Raw genomic sequence first — 21,030 nt, forward strand, 5'->3', positions numbered from 1 at the left:
CATGGGTCACATGTAGGCCAGACCAGGTAAGGATGGCAGATTTCCTTCCGTGAAGGACATGAGTTTTCCCCGAATTATTGGCATTAGTCTCTTCATTCCAGACTTTTAAAAAATTATTTAAATTCACATTCCACCACCTGCCATGACAGGATTTGAACCCAGGTCCCCAGGAGATTACCAAGGTCTCTGGGTTAATAGTTTAGCAATAATACCACTAGGCCATCGCCCCCTGACAAACATTTGTCAGAGTATCCTGTCAACACTACCCAGTAAATGTATTGTATTTCATATTCAGGTTTTGTTCCATTTTTTGCCCAGCCTTGGAGTTGATATGCTCCCTGGCTGTTCTCCCCAAGGGAATCCCCTACAGCCCAACAATTTTCAGAGAATGCTCCTTGTCTACTATTCCAAAACCTTGCGCACCCATAATTTCAATCCCTCCAACAGCGATGGTGTGCCTTCAGCTGCTTAGGACCACCGCTACAGAGTGATCTTCTCTAAAACCTGACCCAACGTTTCTCTGATTGGCTCATGGCAGACACTTATAGTAAAGGCATTACAATATAATAAACTCAAGTTGTGACAGGCTATTTTTAAGCACAGATGCATCACAGCAACCCTGTTATCCCACCATAGAAGCTGACTATCCATTTACTCAATAAAGAATTATGGAATCCTTTCAGAACAGAAGCAAGGCATTCAGTCTATACCAGCCCTCTGAATAGCGTCCCACCCAGACTGAGCACCCCTATCCTTTCCCTTGGGTTATCCACCTAGCCTGCACACTATGGGCAACTTAGCATGGTCATTCCACCTAATCTGTACATCTTTGCACCCGTGGAGGAAGCCAGAACATCCAGTGAAGACCCACGCCGGCATGGGGAGAACATCCAAACTCCACACAGTCACCTGAGGATGTCACTACAAGGTTAGTCATCCAACATTGACTCAAGTCACCGAATTTGCAGCACAGTAACAGGATGTTCAGCCCAATACTTCTGTAATCAAACCTGAGTTCCTGGCACTGTCAGGCAACAGTGCCAAACACTGAGCCACCACGCCATCCCTGAAGGGCCCATTCCTTCCAGAAGAGCAGATCATTGATTTTGTCATTCCTTTCCCCCATTCCCCCCCCCCCCCCCACCAGCTATTGCACCCACTCCTCTCCAAATTCTGAATGATTCTGAACATTCATACTTATTTAGAGAGAGAGTGCGAGGCGGATCAAGATAAACTCGGAATATGATTAACAACATCTTCAAATACATTCAGGAACAGGAAGTCTGAATCACGAGGCCCCAGAGCTGCAGTGTGCTTTAAATATTTCACCCAGTCTTGTGGGCATTCCCCACAAGGTTAGTCATCCAACATTGACTCAAGTCACCGAATTTGCAGCACAGTAACAGGATGTTCAGCCCAATATTTCTGTCTGCAGTTTACACTGCAAATGACTTAACAGATTTAAAGCAGAGTTGAGAAGAAATTACATCTCTCAAAGGGTTGTGAATCTGTGGATTTCACTACCTCAGAATGCGGTGGTTGCCAGGACATTGAGAAAATTCAAAGAGGAGACAGTCAGATGTTTAATCAGTAACTGGTTGAAAGGTTATGGGGAGCAGGCAGGAGAGTAGAATTGAGGCCAAGATGAGATTAGTTATGGTTGTATTAAGTGGGCTGAACTGCCCATTCCTGCTCCCCATTCTTATGTTCTTATAAGCTTCCTTCCAAGTTAATTTATCCAATCATGTTAGCATATCTCTTTGTGCATTGCATCCCTTGTAAACTATGAAGTGAGGATGTTTGATAACGATCACACAATGTTAAAAATGGTGCAACTCTTCGGATACTGAATTTGGAAGGGAGCAGAGAAGATCTGCAAAGATGTTGCCAGGGTCGGAGGGTTTGAGCTATAGGGAGACGCTGAATAGTTGAGGGCTGTTTTCCCTGCAGCATTGGAGACTGAGGGGGTGACCTTCCAGAAGTTTATAGTTCATACTGGATCGTGTGAATAACCAAGGTCTTTTTCCAAGGGCAGGGGAGTCAAAAACTAGAAGACATAGGTTTAAGGTGAGAAGGGAAAGATTTAAAATGGATCTGAGGGGCAACATTTTCACAGAGTGTGGTGTGTGTATGGAATGGGCTGTCAGAGGAAGTGGTGGAGGCTAGTACAATTATAACATTTCAAAAGCATCTGGATGATATTTGACTATGAAGTGTTTAATGGAATATGGGCCAAATGCTGGCAAGTGGGACTGTGTTCATTTAAGATATCTGGTCAGTATGGATGGGTTAGACTGAAGGGTCTGTTTCCATGTTGTACAACCCTAAGACTCAATGATTCTACATGCAGCCAGACCTGGGCACATCCAGGGTTGGCTTGATATGTGGCAAGTAACATTGTCTGGTATCTGTGTAACGCCAGGCAATGACCATCTCCGACAAGAGAAAATCCAACTACCATCCCTTGACATTCAATGACAACACCAAAATGGAATCCCCACTGTCAATATCCTGGAGGTTACCATTAATAAGAAACTGAACTAGACCAAATGTGGCTAAAACAACAAGCCAGAAGCTGGGAATCCTGCAACAAGTAACTCACCTCCTGATCCCCCAGAGTCAAATGCACAAGCCAGGAGTGTAATGGAATATTCCCCATTTGCCTGGATGTGTCTAGTTCCAACTACGCTCAGGAAGCTTGACATCATCTGGAACAAAGCCACCCACTTAACTAGTAACTGATCCACCGCCTGCAACATTCACGACCGATGTTCAGTAGCTACACTTTGTCCCATCGACAAGATTCGGTGCAGAAATTCACCAAGGGCTCTTCAACGGCACCGTCTAAACCCACAATCTCTTTGACAAGTGCAACACGTACATGAGAATATCACCTGCACCTTTACTTCCAAGATACTCACCATCTCAAAACTATGCACCCTTGCTTCATTATCAGTTGGTTAAACCCCTTAAACTCGCCTTGTAACATTACTACGCCCCCAGGAGTGCAGCATTTCAAGAAAATGACTCAACGCCACGTTCTCAAAGGCATTGAGGAAAGAGCAATAAAAGCAAGCCTAGCCAGTGATGTCTGTGCCCCATGAAAACATAGAAAAAAACTTGGCTAGTTTCCCTTTAAAGGCGCCTACACTATCCATAACAACTACTCCATGTAGCAACAAGTTCCAATTCTAAACAAACTCTATATGGAGAAGAGAGATAACAACATGTAGAGCTGATTGAGCACAGCACACCAGGCAGCATCAGAGGAGCAGGAAAGTTGACGTCTTGGGTCTGGCCTCTTCTTCAGAAATTTTCTGCATTCTCAGCGTTCTTGCTCCTCTAATGCTGCCTGGGCTGCTGTGTTCATTCAGCTCTACACCTTGCTATCTCTGATTCTCCAGCATCGGCAGTTCCTACTATCTCTGCATGAAGAAGTTCTCTTCTGCAATTGGTTTATTGGTCGTAGAGTTTACAGCATGGAAACAGACCCTCCAGGACAATTAGCCAATGCTGACCATATATCCTAAATTAATATAGTGCCATTTGCCAGCAGTTGGCCCTTGTCCCTCTTAACCCATCTTATTCACATGCCCATCCAGATGCCTTTTGAATGCTGTAATTGTACCAGCCTGCACCATTTCCCCTGCAGCTCATTCCATACATGCAACAATCTCTGCGTGAACAGGTTGCTTTCTTAGGTCCCTTTAGATTTCTCCCCTGTCACCTTAAGCCCTCTAGTTTTGGACTTCCCTGCCCTGGGAAAAAAGATTTGGCTACACCTCCTATCCATGCCCCTCATGATTTTATAAACCTCTGCAATGTCACCACTCAGCCTCTGACGCTTCAGGGAAAATAGCCCCAGCCTACTCAGCCTCTTCCTGTGGTTCAAGCCCTCAAACTTGACAACATCCCTGTAAATCTGTTCCACTCCCTTTCAAGTTTAACATCATTCCTATATCTAGGATAGGCCAGACTATCTCATATTTATGGCCCTTAGTTTCAGATTTCCCCACAAGCAGCAACATTTTCTCAACACCTATCCTATTGAACCCTTTCATAATTTGAAACTTCTATTAAGCAACGCTTCTGCCTGTGTTCTGGAAAGAAAAGATTGAGTGAAAATGATTCAGAGATAGCAGGAACTGCAGATGCTGGAGAATCGGAGATAACAAGGTGTAGAGCTAGATGAACACAGCAGGCCAAGCAGCATCAGAGGAGCAGGAAAGCTGAAGAAGGGTCTAGGCCTGAAACTGAAACTGAAACTAGGCCCGCTCCTCTGATGCTGCTTGGCCTGCTGTGTTCATCCGGCTCTACACCTTGTTATCTCTTGAGTGAATATGACACAGGTGAACAGTTCACTGCCTGTTTACTTAACAGGCAGGAGGACACTTCAAACAAATTCTTAGCTGTACGTAAGTGTTGACATGGCAGATAGGGGAACTGTACAGCCCCCTCTACAGGAGTCTCCTGCAAAAGGGAAAGCAACCATAGAATTCAAGTAATCCTCTCAAAAAGCAAATCCAGGTAAAGCTTCACTACATATGGGGTTGAGGCCCCAGTGTGTTTGCGTACAAACAGCAATACTTTTTGTTTGGGCATTTTGAAGAGTTTTAAGCGAACTAGCAGTATAAAGGAAACAGATTTTCAAAATGGGGCAGCAGTTTGCGCTGGGGGTGTGCTGCAATGTCGGAGGTACCACCTTTGGGTCAGACGTTAAACAGAGGCATTGACTGCCTTCAGAAGCACGCGTCAAAACAATCAGTGGCACTATTATGAGGATGAGGAGGGAGGTCTTCCCCAGTGTCCTGGCCAATAACTATCCCCAAACCACCACAGACATCGAGTATCTGGTCATTACCACCATCGTTGTTTGTGGGGAGCGGATGCGAATTGACTGCCGTGGTGTCCTACATCATGACACTTCAAAAAAAAACTTGATGAGTGGTCGGGTCATGAAAGCACTGTGAAAATGCAATTGCTTTCCTTCGTGGTGAGGATGGCGATTTTTGCAGACACTGGAGTCCGTCGCTCTCTGATCCTGGATGGACAAGGTGAAAAATCACACAAAACCAGGTCATAGTCCAACAGGTTTCTTTGAAAACGCAAGCTTTCGAAGCTCTACTCCTCCCTCAGGCGTAATATGAGACAGAGGGTACAAGACATGAAATTTATAAACAGAAAGTTAAAAACCCTGAAACTGGCCTCCTCTTGTTGAAGCTTTAATCAGTTGGGAAGGAGGCTACAGATTGAAATGCAAAATCCAGATTCCTATCAACTCATTGTCCTGAGATAATTAAAGGTTTTATCAACGTATACAAGAGGTGACATCTCAGGTCAGACAATGCATTTTAGGTGTGAGGCCTTGCTTAGAATCTGTCTATGTTTTAAACTGGAGTCAGTTTTTTTTGAGCAAAATGTGTCTACAGTTACACAAACATCTTGAATTAATTCATATGTGCATCTTTGACTGTGTATGTACATGTTTGTGTCTATGTGTGTCTGTGTGGGTGTATTTTTGAGGCTGTGTGAGTGAGAGGGAATGTATGTGTATGAATGAGTGTGTGTGTGTGTTTTTGTGCGTGTTTGAGAGAGAGTGTGTGTGTGAGAGAGAGACGGTTGTCCTCATAGTTATGGAACTTGGCTATCAGCCTCTGCTCGGCGATTTTGCGCTGTCTAATATCTCAAAGTCCACCTTGGAGGATGCTTACTCAAAGATCGGAGGCTGAATGTCCTTGACAGCTGAAGTGTTCCCCAACTGGAATGGTACATCCCTGTCCAGTGATCATTGCACGATAGCTATTCATCTGTTGTTGTAGCATCTGCATGGCCTCGCCAATATATCATGCCTCGGGGCATCCTTGCTTGCATTGTATGAGATTGACAATATTGGCCGAGTCACATGAGTATCTGTCATGCACTTAGTGGGTGGTGTTCCCATGTGTGATGGTAGTAGCCTTGCTGGTGATCTGATATGTCTCGCAGAGGGTACGGTGGCAGGGTTGTATGGTGTTGTGGTCGATGTTGCCCTGAAGGCTGGATAGTTTTCTGCGAACAATGGTCTGTTTAAGGTTTGGTGGATGTTCAAAGGTCAGAAGTGGAGGTGTGGGGAAGATCACGGTGAGGTGTTTATCATCATCAATAATACGAAGACTGCAAAGAATGTGACGGAGTTCCTCCGCTCCCGGGAAGTATTGGATGACGAAGGGTCCCCTATCAGTCACACCTCACACCAGTCTTATGGGAGATTTCTCGCTGTGGCACATTGGAACTAGAGATTGACAAGTTGAGCATTGTATCCTGTTGCTGTGAGGGTACTTCTCCAGGTTCCACCCTAACCATGCTAAAACAGCCATCCCCTACAGACAAGCCCCGTGCGTACACAGGGCCTGTCCACCTGAAGGTGTTGAAGGATGCCCTCAGAAGAACAGGATACAATTGACTGCAAATTCTGTCAAACACTGCCACAGTGAAAAACCGTAATGACCACCTTAGAATTCAGACGAGAAATGGCCGATAGGTACCCTTCATCGTCCGGCACTTCCTGGAGGAGAACCTATGCCATGTTCTTCGCAGCCTTCAACACATTATCAGCGACGATGAGCACCTCACTACGACCTTCCCCACAGCTCCATTTGTCGCCTTCAAACAACCACCAAACCTTAACCAGAACACTGTTTGCAGCCTTCAGGACAACATTGACCACAACGCCACACAACCCTGCCATGGCAACCTCCGTGAGACATGTGAGATCGTCGACATGGATACTACCATCACACGTGGGAACACCTCCCACCATGTGTGTGGCAGGTAGTCATGTGACTCAACTAATATTGGGGGTCTATCTCATACTCTGCAGGCAGGGATGCCCCGAGACCTGGTATATTGGCGAGACCATGCAGATGCTACAACAACAGATGAATGGGCACCGCGGTTCAATCTCCAGACAGGGATATTCCCTCCCAGTGGGGAATACTTCAGCGGTCAAGGACATTCAGCCTCCGATCTTTGGGTAAGCATTCTCCAAGGTGAACTTTGAAATACACAACAACGCAAAATCGCCAAGCAGAGTCTGATAGCCAAGTTCCATACCCATGAGGATGGGTCCTTAATCGTGATCTTGGGTTCATGTTGCACTACATGTAACCCCACCACACTACACACACACGCACACACAGACACAGACACACACACACACACGCACACATATACACCCACTGTGTCTCACTCATACACACACACACTTGCACACTTACACAGACTCACTCTCTCACACACACACACACACACACACACACACTCTCTGAAGCACACATATGCGCACACACTCTCTCCCTTCCTCCCACACACACACACTCACATGACACACTCATGCACATATACAGACACGTGCATATGAATTATTTCAAGATGTTTGTTTAGTTGCAAATACGTTCTGTTTTGCTCGAAAAATACCTTACCCCAGCTTGAATCAGAGACAGATTCTAAGCAAGATCTCACACCTAAAATGCATTGTCTGACCTGAGGCGTCACCTCTTGTTTCCATTATAAAACCTTTAATTATCTCAGGACAATGACTTGAGAGAAATCTGGATTTTGCATTTCAGTCGGAGTCTCCTTCCAAACTGATTAAAGCTTCAACAGGAGACAGCACAGTGCCTCAATGGTTAGCACTGCAGCCTCACAGCGCCAGGGACCCAGTTCAATTCCAGCCTCGGGCGACTGTCTGTGCGGGGTTTGCACATTCTCCCTGTGTCTGTGTGAGTTCCCTCCGGGTGCTCCAGTTTCCTCCCACAGTCCAAAGATGTGCAGACTACTGGCCATGCTAAATTGCCAGTAGTGTTCAGGGGCGTGTGGGTTATAGGTGAATGGGTCTGGGTGGAATGGTCCAAGGGACAGTGTGGAATTGTTGGGCCGAAGGGCCTGTCCCCACACTGTAGGGAATCTAATCTTTAAAAAAAGAGGCGGCCTGTTTCAGTGATGTTACCGTTCTGCTTGTAAATTCTCTCTCTCACGCTACATCTGAGGAAGGAGCAGAGCTCCGAAAGCTTGCATTTTCCAATAAACCAGTTGGATTATGATGTGGCGTCATGTGATTTTTGACTTTGCACACCCCAGTCCAACACCAGCATCTCCACATCATGGTCCTGCGATCACAGGGAACCTGAGGTGTAACTCTCCACACCAACCGGCAGGGGGCGGCAAAGTCAATGCAGTGACTTCACTGTTGGTCACTGGGGTTCTGACACTTCCATTAAATTTTTAACCCAGTGTGTACGCAACATTTTTAAACACAGTGAGAAATCCTTAGAGGGTGGAGCAAGCCATTTAGTCCATTGAGTCCATGTCAACCCCCCAAAGAGCAGATCACCCAGACCCATCCCCTACACTGTAACCTTGTATTTCCCATGCGTGCATGGGAAAATGCTTATTTCAGTGAGATCAGCACTTTGAAAGACCAAAAACCTAATTTCCCATAGCCAACCCACCTAACCTGCACATTTTGTCACCATGGGAGGAAACCCACGCAAAAACAGGGAGAATGTGCAAACTCGACACAGACAGTCGCCTGAGGGTAGGATCAGACCCAGATCCCTGGCGCTGTGAGGCAGCAGTGCAAACCACTGAGCCAACCCTGCCACTTCTCCTAATTGTACTCACCAGTCAGTTCTGGGTGTTGAATGAGCTCAGTACCATTTCTCTCACGCACTGAATCCATCTTCTTTCAAACTGGCCTATCGCTTATTTTGTGGCACAGGTCAGTGTCAATGCATGCACTTGCCTGTGCTGCAATTTGACTTCAGGTTAGATCACTGCCCTCTCAAGTCACTGGGGCACAGATGGATCGAGGACAGTCACCCCAGCTGGACCTATTGCTCGCCTGGTTTTGAGACCAATCGGGTTTTGTTATTCCGCAGCCCAGGCAGTGCAGGTGGTATTGGCTCAGTTGGTGCACTTAGCCCCTGAGTCGTAGGATTGTGGACTCAAGGCACGCTGAAGGGATGAGAGCGCAGAAGTTGTCGCTGACACCTCCAGTGCAGAGCCGAGGGAGGGCTGCACCGCTGGGGGTGCTGTCTTTCCACGACGAGATGCTAAAATGTAGGGTCTGCCAGGTAGATAATCGAAGATCCCAGCTAACTTCGAGGATCAAACATAGCTTAATTTCTCATGCTTTAACTAGCAAGGCTCCTTTCATCTGGCGCCTTTCTTTCACCACCCCCATGGCATTGTCCAGCCATAATGTTTCAGAAACGTGAAGCCTATGTTGCATCCAGCATCGAGCTGCACCCCCTATTTAACTCCGACCACGTGTCTGCGTGCATGTGTGCGGCTGGTGCGGAAGGGTCACATGGATGGGCCTGGGGTTGCGGGTTGGGACGGGAACGACAGAGCTTTGCAATGAATCGGCCACACTGAAGAGTGAGCAGAGTCCTGGCGTAAACCTCATCACACGGCAGAATGGGGATGAAAACAATTGTTACAGTCACCAGCGAAAACGGGTGAGGCCGCTTTGAGAATGCCGTGCAAAGTTCTGGTCTCCCTTCTTTCGGAAGGATGTTGTTCAACAGCAGAGGGTGAAGAAAAGATTTACAAGCGTGTTGCCGGTGTTGGAGAGTTTGAGCTTTTGGGAGAGGCTGAATGCGCTGGCGCGTTTTTCCCTGTGGCATCGTAGGCTGAGGGGTGACCTTTTATCGAGGTTCATAAAATCATGAGGGGCATGGACAGAGTGATTTCCCAGGGGAGGGGAGTCCAAAACTACAGGACATGGGTTTAAGGTGAGAGAGGAAAGATTTTAAAAGGATATGAGGGGTAACTTATTCACACTGAGGATAGTGAGTGTACTGTCCCTACACGCCCCTCCACCACCCATCAGAAATGTAAGCTCTTCCAAGCCTCAGCTTCCCTTTTTTCGAGCCCACACTGGCCCCCAATTACAAATCCACCTCTCTGCTCGTTGATCTTCATTGATTCCCAGTTTAGCATGTCCTCCAGTTAGAAAGTCTCCTGCTTCTATTTCAGTTCGGACAGTGTCACAGACTACCTTCCACATTCTACCAGTGCTCTCTTCACTGTGGATGCACCGAGAAATGTGGGAACAGCCAGGAGATCTGTTTTATTTTGTGTGATTGTGACGATTGAGGGATAGCAATCAGCCAGGACTCTGAGGATAACTTCCCTTGTTCTTCCTCAAAATACTGTCATGGGGCTGTTTACATTCACTTGAATAGGTCAATGGAGCCTCAGTTTAACACCTCTGTGGAAAGTCAGCACCTTCTACAGTGCAGCACTCCCTCATCAATACATTGAAGCATCAAACATTCAAGCTCTGGGGCTGGAGTCACACGTAGGCCAGACCAGGTAATGATGAACCAAATGGATTCAACTGTGATTTCAAGGTGATTGTTGGGCTCTTAATTCCAAACCTTTACTGAATCCAACTACCATGGCAGGATTTAAACCTGGTTCTCAGGATTAATAATCGAGTGATAATACTACCAGGCCATCTCTTCCCACTAACGGTAAGCTATTTGTATCCCTTTGCAGACTTCTCCTCTCAACTTATTTACTTTACACCTATCCTTGTACCCAAATTTGTTGAAAACACTAATACAAATCATAAATAATTGTAACTCCAACACTGATCTGTGGGGTTTGTGTGTGGAATGAACTGCCTGACGAAGTGGTGGATGCAGGTACAGTTACAAGTTTTAAAAGATGTTTGGATAGATACATGAATAGCAACGCGTTGGAGGGATGTGGGCCAAAGGGGACTAGTTTGGGAACCTGACTGGCATGGACTGACTGGACCGAAGGGTCCATGCTGTGTGACTCAGTGACTATGGAGTGGGACTTGAACGCAGGATCTCTTGGCTAAAGTGTGTTACTAGTTCAACGACAGCCACTTCCACAGCTGCTTTCAATTGCCTCCATGTTTGCAGCCAGCTCTGTCTCTGTAATCTCCACTGGCCACTCAAAGCCCCGTACCCCTGAGATTTCTGCACTCCTCCGATTCTGGCTTCTTATTCTCCCCTGGCTTTAATAGCTGTCAGATTGGTGGCTGTGCCTTCAGCTGCTGGGCTATCAAGCTGCAGGGTTCCATCCCTAAACGTCTCTGCCTCCCTCTATCCAGTTGTACAATATGCCTTAAAATGCACCTCTTTGACCAAACTGCTTGATCATCTGCCCTGATAGCTCGTCAGATAACTCAGTCTCAAATTTTGTTTCATAATCAGTCCTGTGAAGCCCTTTCAGACTACACTGAAGGTACCATGAAGGCAAACCAAAGAAAGCCATTTGAATTTTATTGCAAGAAAAGCCTAACAGAATGCACAGTTTTGTCTTCACCTTATTATACCACAAATACACCCAGAACTAAGACGCCATACCTGGGTCATGTTGAGCTGCTGTTTCTGATGCACAAAATCAAGATACTAAAGGATGTTTAGTTACAGAGCAATGAGAAATAGGTGGTGAATGAGATCAATACTTATAAGGGAATATATCTTTAAGGTACATCTGTTTGTTTTTTTTGCCCATATGTTTAACCTGTCTTTAATCCTCTCCATAGTTTTCATGTCATTCACACTGCTTGCTTCACATCTACTTATCTATCATTCACAAAACCTGGCAATGGTACATTCACATCCCTCATCCAAGTCATTAATATAAATTATAAATAAATGTGGCCCCAACACTTGTGGCACTCCACTAGTTATAGGTTGCCATCTTGAAAATACCCCCTTTATCCTAACTCTCTCTCCTCTAGGTTGACCAATCCTCAATCCATGCTAATATACTAAGTGTACACTATAGACTCTTTCTTATTAATTGGTCTAATGTGTGGAGCCGTATTAAACACCTTCTGGAAATCCAAATGTTGGATCCACTGTTTCCCCCTTAATCCCTCCTGCTTGTTATCTCCTCAAAGAATTCGAGTAAATTTGTCAGGTATGACTTCCTCTTCATGGGACCACACTGACTCTGCTTGATCAGATTATGAATTACATAGAGGGTTTGGGTTTAAGATGAAGGGAGAAAGATTTAAAAGGGACCAGAGGGGTAACTTTTTCACACCTCCTCTGGTGCATATATGAAACAAGCTGCCAGAGGAGGTGGTGAAGGCAAATACAATTGCAGTATATAAGAGGCATTTAGACAATACATTATAGACAAGGTTTAGGGTGATATGGGCCAAACAGAGGCATATGATACTAGTTCAGTTTTGGACAACTGGTCAACATGGACGAGTACAGCCGAAGGATCTGTTTCTGTGCTGTATGGCTCTACGACTCTGTGGCTCTATGACTGTAGTAAATGTTTGGAACACTCCGAAAAAGTACAGTGTAGAGAGACCCAGATTTTATTATGCAGGAAACGGAAAAGGTTAGCATGCAGGTGCAGCAAGTAATTAAGAAAGCAAATGTTAGGTATTTGGCATTTAAAAATATGGAAGCCTTATTACAACTCTTCAGGATTTTGTTGAGACTGCACCTGGAGTTTTGATCCCTGTATTCGAGAAAAGATATATTTGCAATGGTGATTCACCAACCTGATGTCTGGGATGACTTACTAAGAATGGTTATTACAGCTTAGAAGAATGAAGGGTCATCTTATTGAAATAAGAACATTTGTGAGGAGGCTCAGCAGATTAAATGCTGAGAAGATGTTTCCACTAGTGCAGTAATCTCAAACTAGACATAGTGACAGAATAGAGGGACTCTCAATTAAAACTGAGAAGCAGATGAATTTTCTTTTTTTTCAGAAGGTAGTGAACGTCTGGAATTCTGTACCTAAGAGTTGTGGAGACTAGAACACTGAGGAGATAGAGAGGTTTTTGAAATAACGAAGAATTGAGAGCAATGAGGGGCTGAAGCGAGAGAGGGATCAGCCAGACGATGTTATAGAATCATGCAAACAGACACACACACACCACACACACACACACACACACACACACACACACACAAACTCCACATTGGTTAAGTTTGTGAACTCCTACCTGCAGTCGTGTTTTTCAAGTTCAAAATGCGGGTTAAAGTTCAGCAGGATCTTCTGGTGGCTCTCAGGGGCATAGATGACCCATTCACACATCTGGTGCGCCATGTAGTCCTGTGGGTATCCAGGCGAGGTGATGTAACCTGCTTCTCCTGCATTTAAACGTTCCCCGCATTGTGCCTCTCCTGAAACAGGAAGAACAGTAACGGTCGGTGGGGAGGACATGCTTGCCTTGAAATGCAACTCTACAAATATTGATGTTGGCCCACGGATTTAACAGCCCCATGATTTAGCACAAGCAGTGACAACCTCAGATAGGGATCAGCGTGACATTGCAGGCGCTATAATATAAAATGCAAGCTGGTAGCATTGTCGTCGCAGATAACGTGTCGCCAGTGAGCTTTTACAGACAGAACTGTTGGGTCCTGTGGTGTCAGGGTGGGAATGTTAAGCCTCTCCTGCTCCAACAACAGGAGCCAAGAGTTGGGAGTTCATAAAACCCCCTCTCCATCTCCTGGCATCTCTGCATTGGCATTGCCAGTGAGCACCTGAGGCGGTGCTTCTGGCATGATGGCCTTTTAGAAGCACTTCACTCTGCTTGGTGCTCTGAGGTTGGTAATGGTGGGTCTTTTGTACAGGTAGGATTGCAAGTTTGACCAGGAACTAACGTCAAAGTGTGGGAGACAAGGGCTAGTGAAATGGGCAAAGCTCATTCAAGGAGCCGCTATTGGCCAAAAGGACTCTTTCAGTGTCATGACTTCACAATGGACGGGTGGCTAATGCAGGAGACTGACCCGCAGACCACAGTCATTGGAACCAGCAATGTACAGGAATCTGAGATCTACAGCAACCAGTGATCGACTATGAACCGACGAAGGGGAGAGGGGTCACTTTTTCCCGCAACCGAACAAGGCAGAAAAACATATCTCTGTTTGGAAACCACCTCGGAAGGGATAAGAAGCCAAGGCTGGATATTTCCAACTGAGCCTTCTTCTCAGAAACCCAACAGATTTTCCCTTTAAAGTGCGGTCCAAGCTGAACAGGGCCTCCTGTTCACCTATTGCAAACGCTCCTCCTTGCAGTCAGGGTCTCTGCCTGTGTCAATGTTAACACCTCATTATTCATTAGCAGTCTTCCTGTAGCCTGCATAAAGGTCACCCTCCTGTGTTCCTTAAAGGGATCGTTGCCTCAGCAACGGTGGTCCAACAAGACATTATGCGAAGTTTACACACACAGAAGGATGGTAGCATGACAAGCTCAGTCGTCTTATTATTTTAACTTTCACCTCTTGGAGATCTCCTTACTCCACTAAAGTGCCCCAAACCGTCTCTCATTTCCACAAAGGTTTAAGAGGGCTAAGGGCCAAACACAGGCGCAAATGGGACGTTCGGTTCAGGAAACCTGGTCGGCATTGACAAGTTGTGACAAAGGGGCCCGTTTCCGTGCTGTTTGACTAGGACCAGCCTTCAACTTTCTAATCCAGATGGACTTTTACAATTCTGGGCTACACGAGGTCGGCTCTTTATTCCAAGTTATTTTCTCACATTGGGTTCAAATATCACAATCTGGCATTCCCGGGATTTGAACAAATGTTTATCACCCACTACACCACTGTCTCACAGCAGCCTTTTAGAGGTGATGTGGGCGCAAACGATGTCAATATTTCCGCTGCCATCTGCGGAATGGTGAGTTTTTTTCTGGGAACGGCGCACGGGTGGCGAGGTAGGGCTGGAACTGGACGCGACCAGCTGCCCTCATGGGACTTTTCCTGTCGGCCCTACTTTCTGACACGCCTTGGGAACACAACCTTTTGAATGCATTTCTCAAATTGCTGGCCACAACGTTTCTTTTCGCGTAATTATAGATTTTACCTGACGATGCTGCTGTTATGAACCCTTGGGATGTTTTGCAAAACGGCAGATGCTGAATGAATGCAGATGTTGCTGGTACCACTCATTAAAAGCTGTGCCGTTGTGCCATTTATGCTTAGCTGGTCGTCACTGTTTTGTCTGTTCTCGTGGTGGAATTATAGAGACGATGGTGTGTGACCCTGGACAATGCTGTATGACCTGATGATTCTACCACAAAGAACGAGAGGGTACAGTCTAAAGTGGAGTGCAGACCCTGTGAGATATATATATTTTCACCAAGTGAGTAGATGGGGTGTGGAACACCTGGCCTGGACATGTGGTGGAAGCAGGTTCGACTGAGGCCTTCAGGAGGGCATTGAACTATTATTTGAGCAGAAATAATACGCGGGGTTACCGGGGAAATGGCAAAGGGGTCTGCATTGAGAGAAAAATGCTCAAAACAGCCGGTGTGAACACGATGGGCCAAGTGGCCTCTTTCTGTCGCGCTGACAATGCTGTGATTCCAGCCGACAGCCTTACACATGCAACAGCGTTTCCAGCTGCTGGGAAATGGTCTACCTGAAGGACTGCATCAGGGAGTCATCCCCACGTAGTTCTCTGGAATTTTACTGACCTTCCTCACCTCCTCCACACCTTATCGTCCACCGAGTAGAATTTTGCGCCTCGACTCTACACATCAGTTGAGGGTAGTTTCTCCTCTGAAAAGCACTTGCTCTTTCTAAAACTCTTTAACTATGCCAGGTCAGAAACTAATGCAAACCACCTCAGGACATGCACTCACTGGCACAGCTCTGGTTGGTCCTATTCTCAGGAGTTTGATTGAATGACCACTGACTATTACATTTACTGTCTACTCCCACATTCCTGTTGACAGTTATTCCACATGCCCAAGTCCTGTCTACACCAATCAGAAAACCAACAGGCCTTCCTGCTTCCCTTTGCAGACCAATCTTTGAGTTCCAGCTCAATTATTTTTCAAAGTGGTGAACAAAGGTGTTTAAACGAAATAAAAAGAAAAAACAGGCATTATCCACCCAGCTCTGACTTGTGGGTTTGTTCCCAACAGTCAGCTGAACCTTATTCCTGGAAATTCCAATTCTATCCCTCAACCTCCACACATGCAGACATCGACAGACACTCACATACACACAGTTTTAACTGAGGCATAGACACACATAGGCGGACAGTCACACATACACAAAGACAGAAACAGAGACACAGACAGACAAAACAGAGACTCACACAAACGCAGAGACACAGATATAGACACACAATCAGCACACATACAAACAGGCACAAGACAGGCACACAGATGGACACACGTACGCATGCAACACATTCCCACACTGACATACTCCTATGTGCATACAGGCAGACACACAGGACAGACACATAGAGACTAACATCTACACACATGCAAATATACATACGAGACATATGAACACAGATGGACATACAGATATACACATATTAGACACATAGATGCACGCACACACCTAGATGTACACACATACCTAAACACAGGCATACAAAGACAGCAGCAATTACAGATGGGTGCGTACACACACATACATCCACACACATACACAGACAACGCGCGCACACACACACATACACACATGCACACATACACTCAGCCTCTCATCAATCTGTTTTACTGAGCTGAAAAACTTAGTTATGATTGGGTGCTATTCTTGCTGTCAAATGTGGAATAGTATATCACTTCAGGTGTTTGCGATTCAGACAGTGAGAATAACTTTACATTCGATAATGCCCACTGACCACCAACTCTGACATTTAAAAGAAGATCAAAAGTCAAAATACAAACACAGATTTACATCCATATCCTGAATTTCTTTGTTTAAAATTAAACATGACCCTTTTGAAGCACATTTTGGCCTCTAGCAGCATCACATGTTTCCATCTTGAAGGTGTGTCAGATACACTGGCATCTGGGGTGGCACAGTGGCTCAGCTGGTTCACACTACTGCCTCTTCCCACTATCTTTCTACTATCTGTGTGGAGTTTGTATACTCTTCCAGTGTCTCCGTGGGTTTGCTCCAGTTTCCTCCCACAGTCCGAAGATGTGCCGGTTAGGTGGATTGGCCATGGGAAATGCCCGTAGTGTCCAGGGATGTGCAGGCCAGGTGGATAAATCATGGGAAAAACAGGGATAGAGTCGTTAGGGTGTGGGGGGGTGGTGATCTGGGTAAGAAGCTCTTTGGAGAGTCACTGTTTACTTGATGGGCCGTGTTAAGAAGAAAAGTCCTATATTCTCTTATTCATAACTAGCAAAATGAAGGAGCTATGATACCCCTGCTAGAAATGCAAATCCACACTTTATTGAACCACATTATAACAATGTGCCTCAGTGCCTAACAGTCAATGAAGTGCTGCTTTAATATCGAGAATCATAACAGCCGGTCCATATATTGCACAGGGCACAAACCCCAATGAAGTTCTCCCGTTCCACTCGATGGGCCGAACGGCCTGCTTCCACACTCTTAACTGTTCCTGTTTTATTTTTCGTTTCGGCCCTTAAACCGGGTCAGTATCTGATTTAACAGTGCTGGATGTTGGCACTGAGCATGAAAGATGGAAATGTGTAAGCCCCATATCTCAGTAGTACGCACACAAAAGAAACCTCCATAAAAGCAAAATTTAAAAAAACGACAGATTTCAAAAGAAATGTCTCGCTGAAAAACGCATTGTTTCCCTAATCTCCAGCATCGACGTGATAGCATTTTATTTATGATGCCGATAAGTCTGTGTATTTTAGCTGAATGCAAACCAGCTATCTCTGCATCAGCTTAAGAGATAAGGCAACCCAGCGATGACAGGAAACATTTATGTGCTAAACAGCGTCCTTTAAGCACTGAAAGGCCTCCTGTCCTCACTGAGCTGTCTTGATAGAGAGATTACTTCGCCTGTCGCTAGCACCGGGATAGACAAAAGTTCACACAAGACAGACACCAGCAGCTCTTTTATTGCTCGCAGACCCCCTGCTCACTTGGTCTGCCTCACACTGCCACTACCAGGAACCGGCTCTCCTGGGGGCGAACCTATGGGGAGTCTGTAAAGTACAATTTAAATTGAACCTTGAGCATCGTCCTGAAGCGTTTTACAGGAGCTTTTACAGACATTGAAGATGAAGGCCAAGTTGCATGAAGAGACTAGAGTTGATAATCACACGTCTCCCACAAATCACTAGACTAAAGCCCACTCACATTGTTTCCGCATTGACTGGATTAGATCAACTCCTCTCATCTCCATGTGACTCATAATTGGCTGAAATAGAATCCCGTCCCCATTCAACTGGATATCCTGGGAGCCCCAAGATAATAAAATGTGAGGCTGGATGAACACAGCAGGCCACGCAGCATCTCAGGAGCACAAAAGCTGACGTTTCGGGCCTGGACCCTTCATCAGAGAGCCTGGGAGCCCCGTTCGGTTATCGGACTCTCCCCGTGCTTCAAACGCACAAGCTCTTTCTTGTACAAGTAAGACATGCCTTAGCTTTGTTTTAATAGAGCGAAACTCCAATGTTTGTTTGTTTCCTTGACATGCCACTACATTTCTGACGGGGGGAGAGGCTGAATAGGCTGGGGCAATCTTCCCTGGAGCGTGGGAGGCTGCGGGGGTGACCTTCTGAAGGTTTATAAAATCATGAGGGGCATGGATAGGGTGAATAGCCAAGGTCTTTTTCCTTAGGTGACAGAGTCCAACACTACAGGGCATAGGTTTAAGGCGAGAGGGCAAAAATTTAAAAAGGTAAAAAAACAAAAGAAATGCGGATGCTGTAAATCAGGAACAAAAGCAAAGTTGCTGGAAAAGCTCAGCAGGTCTGGCAGCATCTGTGGAGGAGAAAACAGAGTTAACGTTTCAGGTCCGGTGATCCTTCCTCAGACCCTCAGAAGACAGAAGGGTCTGAGGAAGGGTCACCGGACCTGAAACGTTAACTCTGTTTGCTCCTCCACAGATGCTGCCAGACCTGCTGAGCTTTTCCAGCAAGTTTGTTTTTGTTGCAAAGATTTAAAAAACACCTGAGGGCAGACTTTTACTTGCAGAGGGTGGTTTGTGTATGGGACGAGCTGCCAGAGGAAGTAGTGGAGGCTGGTACAATTACAACATTTAAAAGGTATCTGGATGGGTGCATGAATATGAAAGGTTTAGAAGGATGTGGGCCAAATGCTGGCAGATGGGAGTAGGTTAGATTGGGGTGTCTGGTCGGCATGAACAAGTTGGACCGAAGGGTCTGTAACCGTGCTATATGACTATATTTTTTATGAATACGGTATATTTTTGAAATTAAAAACAAATTGGATAGACTGCGAGCATTCCCCCCTTTTCCTTGCTCTTCAGTTGTTGTATTAAAGCCCCCACTCTTCTTTGCCCATCAAGTGCTCGGATCAGACATATTCCTTCTACCCCCTCTACCCCTTGTCCTGTTGACCTCAACTGGTTAGGTACCACCCCCACCACCGACCAGGTTTCCCCAAGCCTCGAATTTATTGGAATCTACATTTGCTTGCCAGGTCTGATTCTTGCATTAGGAACAATTCCTGGTCCTCAGCGCTGACTTCAGTCGGGTCCAGGAGGGAGGCGCATAATGGTTTCCCCCAGCACCCAATGGCAGGAAGAGAAAGCTGCATTCCACAGCTCCTGTAACTCCACTGCAAAAAAATGTGGCTGTCAAACACTTTTGAGAATCCCCCTCCCATCACCAACTTCTGAGGTCGGGAAAGGCGCCACCTAAATGCAAACCTTTCTGTTTATCCCATTTCCATTCGCCGACTCACACTCAAAGAGCAAGGGAGCCTCTCCCTGGGAACTATGTACAGAAGTTGAATGACAGAAGGGAAGCTAGCGTCACATTAAGAATGATTTATGACGGTTTATATATGCATATTGCAAATGAAGTCGTCGGCCTGAATTTAGGATTAATCAAAATGTCAATCGTAATTTTTTAAAAACATATTCCACGGGCATCTCATCTGTGTCATGCGACAGTGCTGTTTTCCACGTCTGGAAATTTCATCTGTTTAGAATCTCCTCAAAGGGCCTCTGCTCTTCTACAAAAAGTCCACCAGGTAACGGAGATACCACTCAGAGCTCAGACACAGCACAGGCACAAACAGCTCTGTGACCATTCCTTCTCCCTCATTCCTGAGTGTGGAAGGAACAAACAAGAGCTATCCAAGTAGCGGGACACTTTTCAGACCTTCCAGTGCAAAGTGAGACCATTTAGCCCGTCCTCTCTGTATAGTTCATGTCAAATTGCTACCCCCTAATTCTTCCAATTGCCCTGTTTATTTTCTCCCGACATCGAAATGTCTCCTTTCCAAGTATTTATCTCATGACTATAACAATGGAAGTTGCTTCCACCAGCCCCCTCAGGCAATGTGCTCTAATTCATGGCAATGCACTGTGTAAACAATAACTCCTCACAATTCCCCAGTTCTTTGTCAGTTTGTCTAACCTTTGTATCGGTAGACAGTTGTTTTTCCTCAATGCTGTATCAAAATGCCTCGTCATTTTGAATGCACCGAATAAACTTCCTTTTAGGGTTCTAAGCAGAGCAGTCTTAGTTTCTGTAGTCTCTGCACGTCAGTGAGTTTTAAAAAGTATCTAGGCAGAGCATGCCCTGCTACCCTCCCCAACCTCCTCCGCTTTGTTAAGTATGTGGAGGCCAAATTGTCTTTTTTATTGACCGCTGTCTTAGGCCCCATCCTGCACATGTTTTTCACTCCCCAGGAATGCACCGTACAAGGTTTGCATAACTTTTCCTTGGTTCAGCCTGGCCTATAGCTGGGACGGAAATTTCGACAACAGCCGATCTGTGCACGCACTGGTAGTGTACCACCTCCGAGCTAGGAGGCCCCGGTTCAAATCCCACCAGCCGTGACAACACTGAACTGTTTGGTTAGAAAATAATGACATGAGGGTGGCACGGTGGCTCAGTGGGTAGCGCTGCTGCCTCACAGCGCCATGGATCTGGGTTCAATTTCACCCTCGGGCGACTGTCTGCGTGGAGTTTGTACGTTTTCCCCGTGTCTGCGTGGGTTTCCTCCGGGTGCACGGGTTTCCTCCCACAGTCCAAAGACGTGCAGGCTTGGGCGGATTGACCGTGCTAAATTACCCGTAGTGTTGAGGGATGTTCAGG

The 21,030-nt window shown here is 46.0% G+C and overlaps 1 protein-coding gene across 4 annotated transcripts in view; it reads right to left on the reverse strand.

Annotated features, from left to right (window-relative positions):
* Positions 1-21,030, reverse strand: part of LOC125453863 (neuropilin-2-like) — a 99,766-nt gene that overhangs the window by 64,443 nt on the left and 14,293 nt on the right. For all 4 annotated transcript variants that reach the window (XM_048533937.2, XM_048533936.2, XM_048533938.2 and 1 more), the window contains one exon: positions 13,001-13,181. In XM_048533937.2, coding sequence (XP_048389894.2) covers positions 13,001-13,181 — 181 coding nt within the window. The remainder of the gene's footprint in view (positions 1-13,000; positions 13,182-21,030) is intronic.

This window comes from Stegostoma tigrinum, chromosome 7, assembly GCF_030684315.1.
Source record: "Stegostoma tigrinum isolate sSteTig4 chromosome 7, sSteTig4.hap1, whole genome shotgun sequence".
Classification (NCBI taxonomy): domain Eukaryota; kingdom Metazoa; phylum Chordata; class Chondrichthyes; order Orectolobiformes; family Stegostomatidae; genus Stegostoma; species Stegostoma tigrinum.